A 15,817-nucleotide genomic window follows, 5' to 3' on the forward strand; every position below is an offset into this window, starting at 1 on the left:
ATTGAGGAAGGATAATATGTAAAATGATGAACATGTTGTGAGAAATTATGTAAGAATGAGGTAGGTATTTATACAAAAAAAATTAGGAATTTTTTAGAAATTTTTTTCAAAATCATTTTTTTCAAATTAAAAAAAAAAATTGGTTGGCATCACCTAAATGCTAGGTGACGTTAGCTAGGCCCCATCCAAATATTTAGCCCGGGAGTGGCCAAAGGGCCACATGTGGCTCTCAATTTAGGAATTGGCCCTATGTGTAGCCGTCCCTATTTTTGTTACCCTTTGTGTAGCCCACTCTTGGAGATGGGTTTTGGGGATTTAGGGCTATAATTTAGAAATTGGCCCTCACTTAGAGATGGCCTCATAAACCAAAAAGGCATACAAAGACTAGCACGAATACAGTGGCCTGGTTAAAACATTCCAAGGAAAACTACATGGGACAAATCAAAAGGTAGGAAAGAGTACTACACATGCCATGGACTAACAAGAGAGTCTGACACAGGTCACTTTGGACTACAAAGAACTCGAAATAAACAGACAAAACACAACACAACTCTAAGCCCCGTGAAGAGCAACCACGACGACGTAATATTGTCAAAGAAAACCTCCTATGCACGCATAGTTCGAGGTACAGAACAACGTGTCGTGATCGTCAGAACATAGCGACCATAAATACTAAATACCAACTCCTCGAATCTTAATCTAGACCCATACTCGATAGGGCAAGGGGATCAAGATTGGCCTCTAGCTTTATTGGATGCCAAGCCCACAAACATTCCAGCGAGCACATCAAGGAGACTTGGGAGACCCCTCCAGGATGGTCTCCTTTGCCTTATCAACAAAACCTAGAACGCAAATTCGACACTCACTAGAAAAACTAGTGAGCACAAGTCTCCAGAAAGATTGCTCAAGAACAGTAAGGACTTGATCACCACTTAGTTCCCTAGCCCTCATCACAGAAAAAATAGACAAACTCGTACAGGTAGGTACAGAGACAGTGCCGGTCCTGAATTTTTCAGGGCCCAGGGCAAAAGTAAAAATTAGGCCCTATATATATTTAAACTTAGTGATAACTCTCTTATTTTTCAACCAAGATCTAATCTGTCCATCGATTCAAACTTCAATATATTAAAATTTAGAATAAAAGGCTACAATGTATAAACAAGATAAATACTTATAACAATTCAATAAGTTCTTTTTCATCCAGCAAAATAAGTTCTTTTTCATCCACCAACAAGCAACCAACCAAAAGAAAAAAATTCTCTACATGCTGAATAGCCTAAGCAAAATAACATCAATCTATATGAAACCCTTTTGCATCCTTAGCAACCAGCAAAACAAAAATGTCTTTACATTCTCAATAGCCAAAGCAAAGTGCAGCAGCCTACTTGAATCTCTTTGCATCCTCAGCAACCAGCAAAATATCAACATCACCACCTGCAAGATAAGGTGAAAAACAACAAAATCACAACTGAAAAGGTATTATGTAAATGATTTTCTTCTTGCATTTTGAGAAGCAAAATCCTCAATGATGCTTTCAAATTCAAGCTTTTCTAACATCTCCTTTTCAATGGATAAGATTGCTAGCCCATTTAGCCTTTCTTGTGACATGGTAGACCTCAAGTAAGATTTCAATAATTTTAATTTAGAAAAGCTTCTTTCTGCAGATGCTACAGTCACAGGTACAGTCAATAGTATTCTATAGGCAATCAAAACATTTGGAAAACAATCCATATCTTTTACAAACTCTACAATTTCAAGTGTTGTGTTTACTGCTGATGGTAAAAGATATTGCAGCACCTGTAACTCTGAAAACAAATCACTTGCATCAACATCAGAAGACTCACCATTTCTTAAAGTAGTTTCAAGCTTCAGACAACAATTTTTCAATTCCTCATCACCCAATGAAGTTAACTCCTACAATTTCTTCAACATGATTTTGCTGCTCAGATTCATTGACTAAATCTTCAGTTGAGTTATCAAGTGAACTATTTGTTTTGTTTTGAAAAAATTTATCCAGAGCACCCTTTTGAGATTGAGTTAAATCTTCTCTCTGTCTTTTTTTTTTTCTTTTCTGACTTCCAGATGGGTGTTTCTTAGGGAACATTGTTACACCGAAAACAGAAACAATACAAGGAAAGCCAATGCAATTTTAATACTTCAAAGAATAAATAAAAAACAACATAACCTGGAATTTGAGAAACCCCCTTTGAGAAATCGCTCTCCACATAAACAAATTTGCAATCAATTAGAGCTTAAAAGAATCCCTGCAAAGAGAATATGTAATTTCATGAGTTCACAAATCTACAAACAAACAAAAAAAAATCATATTTCCCTTTTCATTTGATATATCAAATCATAAAAAAATTACCTTCAATTGATAAAAGCCCACACTTTGGATTTTGGAATCTCCCCAATCTACCAACAGAAAAATTAATTTAGGGATTCACAACTTTGTAACTTGTAGGAGAGAGGCTTAGATGAGATGAGATGAAGGGGATTCACAACTTTGTAACTTGTAGGAGAGAGAGAGGCTTAGATGAAATGAAGGGGATTCAAAATTCTGTAGAGGAAGAGGAAGAATAAGAAGAAGAATAAGAAGCACCAGCAAAAGCGACGAACTGGAGGAGTAGAACAGATGCAACGTTCTTCTTCTTGAGGAGTGGAACAGATGTTCTTCTTGAGCAGTGGAATGGAACAGATGCAAATGTTCTTTTTCTTGAGCAGTGGAATGGAATAGATCCAAATATTCTTCTTCTTGAAGAGTGAAACAGACCATCGTTGGTCTTTTTTTTTCTTTTCAAAATATTAAATTAGTTAATAGTTATAATAATCTAATATAATACTTACTAAAAAAAAAAATTTTGGGCCCCTCTGAATATTGGGCCCAGGGCGATCGCACTGTTTGCCCCTGGCCAGGGCCGGGCCTGTACAGAGATGACACCCAACAACCAGAAACTACACAACGCAATTCCTTCAACAAAGACGGCGTCCGCACCCCGCCACATCCTTCCAAAAGTTACCCTTTGAGTCACAGCCATGGGCAGAAGCCCCAGACCTGATACAGGTGCAGCAGTCGTGGCTGGGCATCTAAATGGAGAGGTCGCGTCAAGAATGATCATGGCAAAGGCAGCCTCTGGAAGTGCCAACGATGACCCAATCCAAACCCAAAGGCAAGTGGAACGACAGAGAACGCAGTGACGATGCGAGTATAGTGAACCCAAATCAACCTAGAAATAATTGATCGAACCACCGCCGCCTCGAAACCAAAAGGACCAGACGATGTCACCGCCTCGAAGCCAAAAAGGACCAGGCGACACGCAAAGGAAACTACCACTCGAGAACGGAGAGAAAGACAGGAACGAGATCGACGCAATTAGAAGTAACGCATTGGACGACGGTGACGACTGGACGTGGAAGGGAAAAAACCCTAGAAATATCGCATGGCTCTCCTCGCTAGCGAGAGAGCGACAACCTGAAGAAAAGAAAAAAGCAATTTAAAATATGGTTTTCTCCATGTTTACAAGTGTTCTACAAATGTTAGAGTTTATGGCATTTTTCAATTTTTAATTAGGAGTAAATTGGGTTTCAATTTTAAGGATGATGTGTTAAGTTTAAATCTCTCAGATTAAGTTTTAATGAGGTGGCGTGTACATGACAAAAAAATCAAGCAGATCATGGCAGATAAAATTAGAGCAAAGGATTCGTATCCAACTTAAATAAGGACATTATACATAATAGGTAACAATAAAAAATCCAATTAAGGGGATCATTTAGTACATACTTTTGTGGAGAATTAAAGACTTTCATAGAATTAAAAACTCTAATGAGGGTATCCAAAAAGTTAATGACTTTTAAAGAATTTGTTAAGTAAATAACTTTTGTAGACTTTCAAGGCTAATTGGAGATGTCAAAAATCTGGTCAACTCACTAGTGACTTAAAGCATCTCCAATAGCCTCTTCAACCACTTTGGGATGCTTAAATAGGTGAGTCATATCATAAAAAATCTCTTTAACAGCCTTGTCAAACTCAGTTATCAAAGTTGCAACCACTTTCTCTCTCTTTAGGACTGGTAAGTTGAGTTTGGCTCTTCAAAACATTTAATTTTACTTTGGAAAAACAAAACCTATTTTGAAAATGTTAAAAACATGTTTTTTTATATATAATAAATACATAGACATTTTTAACATGGTTTCATATTTTTCATTCTTTTTCCTGATATTCCATTAATTGAATTGAAGAGTCTGTTGGAGCAAAAGTTATTCAAGTAGCAAATCAACATTTTCAAATTGCCACATAAGCCAACACACTTTAATTTGAAAGGTTTAATTTGCTACTACTATTGGAGATGCTCTTATAGTGACATCACAATGGGAAGCTAAACAGGCAAAAGCCTTCTCCAACGTTTATGTATGTCACATACTCACCTCCTCCAACCTCTCATCACTCGAGTCTTCCTTCGCTCTATGAGCGCCTTTATTCTAGGCAGCAAGCCAGCGTTGCAATCCCCATCTTTGGAGAAATCAATGACTTTAGCAAACCTGTTATAATTTCCCGAATATATCCATCTTTTTTATTTTTTATTTTTAAAGACATTTCTATTAAGAGAGGCGATAGTATGCTAAACTCACACATACTACACGGATACTAGGACTTGATCTTAGGACCTTGCCTGAGGAAGTAAATACTTCAAACCACTACACTAGTGGATCCTTGCCGAATATCTCCATCTTAAGTCCACAAATAAAGTCATGTCAAGCAAAGGGCGTTTGGTAACACATTGAAAGCACACTACGAAAATGAAAGTTAGTCTTATTGTAAAACATAGGTGATATGGGTATTCGAATGCATGATCTCAACTGCTGGGGTAACTGCCATTTTTTCGTTTTAATTAAAGAAAAAAGAAATATAACAAAATCATTTAGAGATGAAGAAGAAAAGAGTGAATGCAGATAAAATTAAGACAACTTTTTACAACTGTTTTCAGCTTTTAGTTTCAGAACCTTGTGTTATTTCTACACAACGGCCCTCATCTGTTTCTTTTAATTTAAAAGAAGCACAAAAACAAATGAAAATTACTAACATACCCTAGTTTCGAAGAAATCGGGAAAATAGTCACACTGAAGAAAAATCAGAAAAAGATTAAGAGGCTGGATAGTCTGATGATTGTATCAATGAGCCCAAAAGAGGTCAGCTGGTTGAATCATACAAAGGACTAGTTACCAAAATTGTAGGTAAAAATAGTAGTTTATCAATCCCCCATAAACTTCTGTTTCTTGGCTGTGTTCATGTATGGTCTGATAACCCATTCAGTCTGGGCTTCATTCTGATCCACTGTTCCTAACTTAATCTGCAACACAAAAGCAAAGAAGGTATAAACAAGTGTGAACTATTAAACAGTCTACTAGTCATAAACACAGAAATACCTCAAATAATTAAACACAACTTTTTTTTTGGGACCTTTCCTATTGGGAGGGGCGATAACATACTAAACTCACACACACTACATAGATGCTAGGACTCGAACCTAGGACCTTCCCCGAGGGAGCAATTGCTCCAAACCACTACACTAGTGGATCCTTTGCAAACACAATTTTTTAACTGTTATCCAGAGAACATCAACCACATCCACCATGTGAATGCAAAACAAAGCACAAGTGATATCATTGCAACACACAAATTTCTCAGAATGAAGATAAAATGAAGGGTGAAGTACTAACCTTAAAAAGCCTCAATTCAAACCGAGGACCAACCTCCTTCAGCTCAACAGATTTAGGGCCTCCGTGCTTCTCATAAGTATGATGCCTGTATGTTCTTCAAACTGTCAATGGGAAATGAAAGCAATGCATGTGCACTTATTTGTCTAAACAGAAATATCATGGCAATGTAAATGTTGGTCAATAAATAATAATAATAATAATAATAAATAGGTCGAACATGCCTTTCAAATTTAACGTCTCTTTTTGCTTTCCTAGGAGTCTTAGGAGTCAAAGCCTAAGAATATGGCTATCCCTTGTAAGCAAATTTATTTGGGTCTGATAGTTACAGATATGTGACAAACAACCAACCTGAATGAAATGTAGTCAGACTGATTGGCGAAAGTGATTATGCGTTTCGTGTCCTGCTTTGGCACTGGAAAGAGATGCTTTAAAATATTTGCTGTCCTCTCACCCAACTATTAACAATCAAGAAAAGAATATTATATATATAATAAAACACTGAATACGAAATTGATAGGGGCAACTCAAAAATATGGAGTGATATAATTTTACATAAGATTAAGATGTGTAGCAGGAGTATAGGAATTAGAAAAAATAAGAATGATTATTACAGGGAAAGCAACCAAGTGGGATACCATGTGCTTCCAACAGTGAAACACCTCCATGATTTTAATAGGTGGTAGGTAAGTCATAAATAACTGCAACTGGTTTCTTCGGAAAATAATTACAATTAATGATCCTGATCTCTAAAATGTTCTGTCAACCATGTCCCAGGGGTTATATATTTTTATTAGATCATTGGTTCTAATATATCTTGGCATAATATACAGAGTAAACTGAGTAAATTGAGCAAACAATACGCTGAAATCTTTAATTGAGGTATGATACCTTAGTCGTGAAATTGTTGAGAATCAAATGTGGATAAACCTGAGGCATCGTTCCCATGGTTTTCTTATCTTTGATGTCATGTCTTGTAACCTAGAAGTGAAATACTATTAGCTGAATGCCCATATTAATAAGTCAAAGCATAGATCCAGTAGGCATGAAAAGTTCTCAAAAGCAATGTCATGAAAAAAAAAACATTAATTAATTCATAAAAAATGATTTAATTTCAATGTTCTTCATGATTGGCATTCTACAATTATCACGGTCAATCCGTCTATATTTCTTTGCACTAGGAAGCTACTGCTTTTATTTTTATTTTTTTATTATATCACGTTCTGTCATCAACCAGACATTTTATAAGCATAATCTACCCTTGAAAATCACAAATTTGAAGACCCAAACCCATCTCTTTTCAAAGAGTTGTTTCCAGTAACCAAAAAATTTCCAATTCCTGACAGCAATAAAACTAAACCCTTTCTAGCCTAATTCAAACCTTTAGACCTTGTGTGCCTTTCACTGTTTATAATTGTATCCTTTCCTCACTTTTTCCTAAGTTTTGCTGCTGAAGATCCCTAGAAATTTACTGTTGTCTGGATTTCTTTTCTGCTGTACTACATCAGTCTTAATACCAAGATGCTTGTCCTACATTAACGTAAAGATTATCACACTACTTACCACATTGAGTAGTTGAAAATAAGCTGTTGGACCAAAAGGAAGGTGGCTTATAATCAAGCCATCTGGTACACCACGATGCTCATGAACCAACACAACATCTGTAAAATCGTGTGCACGGCAAGTTTCAATGATTTCAGAAATAACCTGCAGGATTTGAAAGAAAGAAAGAAATAAATGTATGCTCTACTATGTAAAAGGAGCAAAGCTTCAGAGCCAGGCAGGTATGTCCTTAAATTTGAAAGGTTGTCAGGAGGTACCAACTCTTTCGATTAATACATTGCAAGAATAAGAAAAAGACGAAAATATCAAAAAGAACCTAAGCAGTTACTTATATTCTGGAGTAAAGGGTTCAATCTATATATAAATTGTAACACAACAATTGATAAACAATGTAAAACACAAAAAATCACACACAAGATTTAACATACTGAATACACAGAAAACATCTTCCAATAACTCAATGTCAGGCAATGCATGGTTGATTCATAAGAAGGGATCAAACAGCATGACGCAGAAAAATATATATATTGCAAATAAGTTCAGAGTAGAGGTCCATCTATTTTCTCGTGTCAGCAATTAGATTGAAATGACATAGCTTTTGATGGAGTCAAGAATTCGTTAATGGTTAGAAGGCTCTTTGAGTGGGAAAAAATGATCTCCATCTTTTTATCCTCTTTCAGATTTTCTATTTTCCTTATCTTATTTTTTCTTTTTATCTTTATTTTTATCTCAAAGCTAAGATATTATCTACTGACATTCCGGAATTATGAACAAAATGGGAAATATTAGCTTATACAAGTGTTCTTACCAGATGTGCAGCAATTAAAAGAGCGTAACTAAGTGGCCTTAGCCAGCTACCAATCTTATTTTCCTATGCTTGTACACAATGTTTTAGCTAGTCCGCAGTCCACACTAACTGTAACTAATTCAGGATCTTGCAAATGAAAAGCTAAATACTTTTTCCAAGTATCTTTATCATACAAAGGTGTACTGCATATTTCTGGATTTAAATTGATCTCTTATATCTCAGATCTTCAGATAAGAACACTAATAACAAAACTTGGAAACTACCGTGCAGTCCAAATGCATCATGAAGCAACTTTGGATTTAAGTATAACCAAAAAGAGAGGAAAACATAAGTAGAAAAAGATAGGAAAAATGGTGCACCAACCTGGCCACCACGATTCATTTGTTGTGCATTGGGAAAAACAAGTTTCAGTTCCTGCAACAACGGTGTCATTGAACCATAATCAATAATCAACGCCAGCCTTGCATGATACCCACCAAAGTGAACACGAGAAGTGCAGCTAGGTGAAAAAATTGTATGATACGAAAATAAAGAAGCTATGCCAACCTTTGCAAATTGTATCAGCGGAGCACTCGGATCCCTGGAAGTAGTTAGTAAAATTTTGGGGTCCCTCTGTGATGCGTTTGCATACTCATCATCAATATGTGACCTTGGCACTAGGATTCAGAAACAAAAATCATGAAGAATCAACAGCATAATCAATTGAAAAACTAAAACACCTTCAAACTTCAAAGTATCGTCCAGAATATGATAAATTACCAAACACACAAGAAATTTAGCACTTTGATATATAAACAAGAACTTTCACAAATAATTTATCATTCACTAAAGAACTTCCATAGACCCATACCGGCAGTGTTTTCGTCCTCCAGATCAATTTCTTGACGAAGGGCAGCTTCCTCATTTCGAAGCTCAGTGGGTATTGGTTTTCCCTCTGCAAGAAAACAAAATGTCCCAAAATTGTTAGCAATTCACTGACCCAACACAGAAACTTCAACTTAGAAATGAAGAAAACATGCACAAACATATGCATCTATAGAGTATGAGAGAGAGGGCGAACCTTCTAGAGCTTCTCTGATCTTGCGCTTCTTCTCATAGAGCAACCGTTGTTTGCCTTCTAAGCTCTTTCTGTACAAGTACTCCCTCGTTAACCTAATTTTCCGGCGCAGCATACTTGCTCTCTGTAACAGAACCTAGAGGGAGAAAGTAGGGTTTAGATGATGCCCAGTGAGATAGTCTCTTGACTATTGGTGTGAGCCTGTGACTGGGGCCTGGAATTGAGAGAGACAGAGAGAGGAGGGAGAACGAAGGGAGAGAGTAGGGGTTTAGGGCTTTGAAGGGTAAGCATGTAATTACACAAAAGAGATCACCTTTTTTGGGGGTCAAAATCCAATTTAATTTTGGGAGTTTCACTAAAACACCTAAAACACTTTATAAACACACCCAAAATCCATCATTACACACACTTAAAACCCATTTATAAACACACCCAAAAAATATACAATTGTTCATTTTGGGGTTAATTTTAGGTGTGTTTCTATGTTTAAATAGTGTTTGAGTTTTTTTATATATACATGTCTAGGGATTGAGTTTATTTATAAATTTGTATTTAATTTTTTCTTATGTTAAATACATAAAAGGCCAAGGTCCAGAGTCCAGCCCATTAAGAACACAAAAAATAACAACAATGCAATTTTTTCTTCCGTAATTTGAGGACAATTTCGATTTTTTTTTCCAAAATGATTTCAAATCACATTATGTTTTAATTAATATTTATTTAGTGGAGAATTAGTATTTAAATATTTTGATTAATATCATAAATTACTTAATAAATAGTAATTAATTTTCTTGAATATTTTTGTGGAATTTAAAATTATTTTTCATTTCAGATATTATTTTTAAAATAGTTTCAATTATTTAAAAATCCTAGAAAATTATTTTAGTATTCCTAAAATGGATTTTAACTTCCAAACCCTAAATCCAAGTCTCAAACCCAAAATCATAGCTTCCGAACTTGTTCCAAAACCATTCACAAGCCTCGAACACTAACCCTAAACTGTATAGGGCACTTAGGACTCAATTAGGCTTAAATATTCACGTAACTCGACCTAGGGCTTTACAATTAAGGTTTCGATCTCAATCATAGGTTAGTACGACGTAACTCAATCTTGAGTCCTATTTTTTGCACTTTTGAAATATTAGTCTTTATTAAGCACATTGTAATAAAGTGTTGCACTTGCTACATTATGTTGAGGTTCAGCTCCAATGGTAACTATAACAATGGTTTTATATTATGATCAACCTCATGATTCCATATGTTAATCAGAACAAATCTTTTACAGAAATGGTTATACATGTGTGTCATCTGCTCCAACCAAAAAAAAAAAGGTATCGCCGCTCGGTTATATTTTTAAAGCATTTGAATATTTTAACAGTATAGCTGTGCGACTGTACTCTTTAAATATCGAATATTTTAACAGTGTAGCCAAGTGGCTATACTCTTTCAATATATTCGAATATTTTAAAAGTATAGCCGAGCGCCTACACTATTTAAAAAAAAGGGGCCAAATCTTTTCTTGTTAAGTTTAATATTTATAATTAATTAATATCTTATCCTTACTTAATTACTTTAATTAGTAACTAGCCTCTCCACACGCGCTTCCGCGCTTGTGAGAGGCTTTTTTAAAAATTTAAAAATTTATTTTAGAATTAAAAAAGATAATAGGTAGTTGAGTTCCATAAAAATAGGATCCATTATCTGATTTTTCTTTTATTTTTAATTTTTTTAAAATATGAAAAAGTGTGAATTTACCATATTATCCTCATTTAATTAATAATTTCGATTCTTAATATTTGCATTAACCAAGGGCATTTTCTGGTATTTTGAATGTTTCACCATTCTCTGCCTTTTCCTTTATATATATAGATTATGTTTTAATTATTAATTATTTAATAAATAATTAGTATTTAAATATTTTAGTTAATTTCATAAATTACTTGATAAATTGTAATCAATTATTTGAAATTATTTTGTGGACTTTTTGTTTAAATGTTTTTATTAAAAAAAAAAATTAGTTTTTAAAGTTTCATATTTTTAATTAAATAAGATATTATCCTTATTTAATTACTTTAATTAATAATTATATTTTAATTATTATTTATTTAGTGAATAATAAATATTTTAATATTTTAATTAATTTTCTTAAATAATTTGTGGAACTTAAAATTATTTTAATTTCAGATATTATTTTATAAATAGTTTCAATTATTTAAAAAATCCTAGAAATTTGTTTTAGTACTCCTAAAATGGATTTTAGCCTCCAAACCCTAAATCCAAGTCTCAAACCAAAAATCATCGCTTCCAAACTTGTTCCAAGACCGTTCACAATCCTCGAATTCTAACCCTAAATCTATTGTATAGGGTACTTCGGACTCGATTAGGCATGGATATTTATGTAACTCGACCTAGGGCTTTACGATTAAGGTTTCGATCTCAAACTTGGGTTAGTACGACGTAACTCAATCGTGGGTTCTATTTTTCCTTCGCACTTTTGAAATATTAGTGTTTATTAAGCACATTGTAATTAATTGTTGCAATTACTACATTATGTTGAGGTTCATCTCCAATGGTAACTATAACAATGGTTTTAGATTATGTTCAATCTCATGATTCCATATGTTTTTTTTTATGATTTATGTGTTAATTAGAACAAATCTTTTACATAAGCAGTTATACCTGTGTGTCATCTGCTCCAACCAAAAGAAAAAAGGAAAAGTCTAGCCGCGCGGCTAGACGTTTAAAATATTTGAATATTTTAACAGTATTCTTAAGAAAATAAACAAGAGAATATTTTGCTGAATACTTTGTTATATTCAATAAGCAATTCGTACAAGGTATATATACAGGAGTGAAGCTTCATCACGTCAGCCTTTTAAGGCTAAATAATCGTGATCCACTATCTGTGGGATTCTACTAATCTATTCTAGGAAACTAGATATATTACAATAATATATTACAATATAATTCTTAATACTCCCCCTCAAGTTGGAGAGTGAATATCATGAAGTCCCAACTTGTTACGTAGTGTCACAAATTGATCCTTCCCCAAAGCCTTCGTGAAAACATCTGCCAACTGGAAGTGTGTAGATACGTGCAATGGGCTAATTACTCCAGCTTGCAGTTTTTCTCGAACTATGTGATAGCCTATTTCAATGTGCTTTGTACGTTCATGAAAAACAGGATTTCGCCACAATATACAAAGCGGCTTGGTTATCACAGTATAATGGTGCAGGAGCTAATTGTGGAACTCTTAAATTTTCCAATACATATCGCAACCAAGTTAACTCCAAGCATGTATTTTCCATAGCTCGATATTCGGCTTTTGCTGATGATCTAGAAACATTGGTTTGTTTCTTGAATTTCCATGATATCAGAGAATTTCCAAGAAAAACATGATAACCTGTAACTGACCTTCTTGTGGCACGACAACCACCCCAATCTGAATCACAAAATGCTCTTAAGGCAAGATTGTTGGTAGCAGAGAATAAGAGACCTTGACCAGGATTACCTTTGACATATTTGAGGATCCGTATGGCAGCATCCCAATGTGGTTTTCGAGGCTCATGCATGAATTGACTTAGTGTCCGAACATAATAAACTATATCAGGTCTGGTGACAGTAAGATAAATCAATCTTCCAACCAATCTTCTATACTTAGTTGGGTCATTCAACAATGCTCCATCTGTGGGGGTGAGCTTCAACTTCTGTTCCATGGGAAACTACTTTGGGCGTGCTCCTGAAAGTCCTAAATCTTGTAGAATATCTAGTGTGTATTTTATTTATGACATGAAAATGCCTTTCTTGGAACGTGAGAATTCAATGCCCAAAAAATATTTTAAATCACCCAGATCTTTGATGCGGAAGCATTTAAGAAGAAACGTTTTGAGACGTTCAATCTCTTGGAGATTATTTCATGTGAGGAGTCACAACTACAAAAAACGAAATAGACGACGGGGATCCACCGTCGTTGTAATGCTTTGAAAACCGTCGTTAAATCGACCGCCATCTTTTTGGGTGTCAAACTACTACAGCTTTTCACCATCGTTGTTTATCTGTAAAGACGACGGTTTTTAAAGAAAATCGTCGTTGTTTAGAGGTAAAGATCTTTAATTATAGGATGAAAGACGACGGTTTTATTAAAAACCATCGTGTATTGTAGGTTAAGATAACGGGTTTTTATGAAAACCGTCGTGTATTGTAGGTTAAGATGACGGTTTTTTATGAAAACCGTCATCTTTACATATAATAGAAGACCCTTTTTTTTAAAAACCGTCATCTTTACATATAATAGACGACCCTTTTTATAAAAACCGTCGTTAATTATCTGAAAAGCCAACAGTTGGTTTATAAAAACCGTCGTTAATTATCTATAAAGACCATGATTTATTATGAAAACCGTCGTCTAATAAGTTCCCAAACGGCTACATTTTAGTTCTTTTTTATTTCATATGATGCTATACAACTATTTTAACTGGAAAACCAACCATAATTCTTTCATAAAACTTGAAGATTCAATAGTTATTACATAGTTAACCAATCTTTATTCTACAACAAACATAATTCCTACCAATTAAGTAGTACAATCTTTTCCTAACAAGACCTACGTACTCCTAATCCAAGCCTTCCTCATCCAAACAGACAAATGATGCACAATTGAAGTCTCCTCCATCATCCCTGTAAATAAATCAAAATGACAAAGAGAGAAAAAAAGCTAAGATTATAAACATATAAAATTTGGTGGAAGAGAAATTTTACCATTGGACCATATTTCCATAGAAAACTTGTAAAATGAGCATAAAATAGACCATCGAGAACCTGCAAAAGGAAAAATATATAAAGAAAATGATGGTGAAAAGAGAAGGTAACAAATTTTCAACAACAAAAAAACATACGACTCACATAGAAAACCTACAAAAGAAAAAGTTATAAATCTGAAAGCTTCCTCCTTATCTCCTGAGAACCAAATCAGAAAATCTAAAAAGAAACCATAAATAATAAAAAAAATATGTAAACAAACCAGACAAATCAAGAGAGACAAAATTTGAAATCAGGGAGACAAAGAACATACGAGAAACGCAAAGAGACTAATCCAAAATTCACTAGCAAGATATAGAAGGGTATTGAGAGATTAGGTCACTTTCAAATCAAACCTTTCATGAGGGTGTTTTAGAGAGCTCAGGAGGGCTTCAAGGAGGAAGAGATAAGGTTTTCAGAGACGGGGGAAAATCTGAAAATTTGTCGAGCGCGAATTCACTTAAGCAGCCTTTTTTTAGCGTGTTTTAAAAGACGACAATTGTTAATGAGAGATAAGGTTTTCAAAGACGGGGGAAAAAATTTGTCGAGCGCGAATTCACTTGAGCGGCCTTTTTTTAGCGTGTTTTAAAAGACGACAATTGTTAATGAGAGATAAGGTTTTCAAAGACGGGGGAAAATTTGAAAATTTGTCGAGCGCGAATTCACTTAAGCGGCCTTTTTTTAGCGTGTTTTAAAAGACGACGCTTGTTAATGAGAGATAAGGTTTTTAAAGACGGGGGAAAATTTGAAAATTTGTCGAGCGCGAATTCACTTAAGGGGCCTTTTTTTAGCGTGTTTTAAAAGACGACGCTTTTTAAAAAAAACCGTCATCTTTACATATAATAGACGACCCTTTTTAAAAAAAAAACGGTCATCTTTACTTCATAATAGACGACCCTTTTTTTTAAAAAAAAACCGTCATCTATTACATATAATAGACAACCATTTTTTTAAAAACACCGTCGTCTTTACATATAATAGACAACCCTTTTTTTTTAAAAAAAAACGTCATCTTTACTTCATAATAGACGACCCTTTTTATAAAAAAAACTGTCATCTATTACATATAATAGACGACCCTTTTTAAAAAAAACCGTCATCTTTACTTCACAATAGACGACCCTTTTTAAAAAAAAACCGTCATCTTTACATATAATAGACGACCCGTTTTTTAAAAAAAAAACCGTCATCTTTACTTCACAATAGACAACCCTTTTTTTAAAAAAATCGCCATCTTTACATATAAGAGCATCCACAGTGCGGGGGTGTAAATTCGGGGGTGTAAAGTGATCGGTTCATAATTGTATATCATTTTGTACCCTCTAGCTTATGATTTGGTTATGTTTTTGAGTTAAACTTGTGCTTTTAATCCTTTTTGTGTTTATCTTTCAGTTCATTGAGCTTTAGGTAATAATGATGGCTTTAGAGAGCATAATTCATGCAATTCAAGCATGTTAAGGCCTAATTTGGATGAATGGATGAAGAGCTTAAAGAAAAACTCATTTTGGCTACAGCCCCCTGCCAGTCCAGTTCCGTAGGTCATATTGCAAGCTTTGTTTCAACAACCTACATAGCTCGAATGAGGCCACATTCTTCATGAAAGTTGTTCCAATTGGTGTGTACTATAACATATCCAAAATTCAGCCCCATTGGATAAATCTGGAGTCCGTTACCTAGCAAACACAGAACCATGCTCAGGATGGATCTTATCAGCGCGGAAAATGAGTTAGCAATTTGTTTCGGCCTTAACTTCTTCCTCCGACCTTGGATTAGCCCAAATAACATATGGCTGGAAAGAAGACATTCTGAACTTCAATTTAGAGTGCTTAAAGTCCTAATTTGATTAAGGGAAGCCCAAGTTGTAAGCCCTTGAAGTT

At 34.6% G+C, this 15,817-nt stretch overlaps 1 protein-coding gene and 1 long non-coding RNA gene across 4 annotated transcripts; both read right to left on the minus strand.

Moving 5' to 3' along the window:
• Positions 1-1,099: 1,099 nt before the first annotated feature.
• LOC148296319 (uncharacterized) lies at positions 1,100-3,620 on the minus strand. Of its 2 annotated transcripts, none has more exons than XR_015833539.1 (3): positions 2,369-3,620; positions 2,186-2,264; positions 1,100-1,939 (listed from the first exon to the last, which is right to left on the minus strand). It is a non-coding gene; the product is annotated as an uncharacterized LOC148296319 (long non-coding RNA). The 2 variants fall into 2 exon arrangements; XR_015833540.1 differs by having other exon boundaries at positions 1,100-1,434; positions 2,369-3,606.
• Positions 3,621-4,926: 1,306 nt separating this feature from the next.
• Positions 4,927-9,404, minus strand: IMP4 (Ribosomal RNA processing Brix domain protein). Of its 2 annotated transcripts, none has more exons than XR_002528791.2 (9): positions 9,147-9,404; positions 8,937-9,020; positions 8,633-8,742; positions 8,450-8,500; positions 7,279-7,422; positions 6,607-6,696; positions 6,067-6,173; positions 5,719-5,819; positions 4,927-5,348 (listed from the first exon to the last, which is right to left on the minus strand). XR_002528791.2 is itself a non-coding variant. In XM_021975050.2 (9 exons), exons 1-9 carry the CDS (start codon positions 9,256-9,258, stop codon positions 5,250-5,252), a joined length of 882 nt encoding a protein of 293 aa, XP_021830742.1. In that variant the 5' UTR covers positions 9,259-9,402; the 3' UTR covers positions 4,927-5,249. The 2 variants fall into 2 exon arrangements, 1 of the variants encoding a protein (XP_021830742.1); XM_021975050.2 differs by having other exon boundaries at positions 5,719-5,803; positions 9,147-9,402.
• Between the last annotated feature and the right edge of the window lie 6,413 nt (positions 9,405-15,817).

This window comes from Prunus avium, chromosome 2 (assembly GCF_965620075.1).
Source record: "Prunus avium chromosome 2, drPruAviu1.hap1.1, whole genome shotgun sequence".
NCBI lineage: Eukaryota > Viridiplantae > Streptophyta > Magnoliopsida > Rosales > Rosaceae > Prunus > Prunus avium.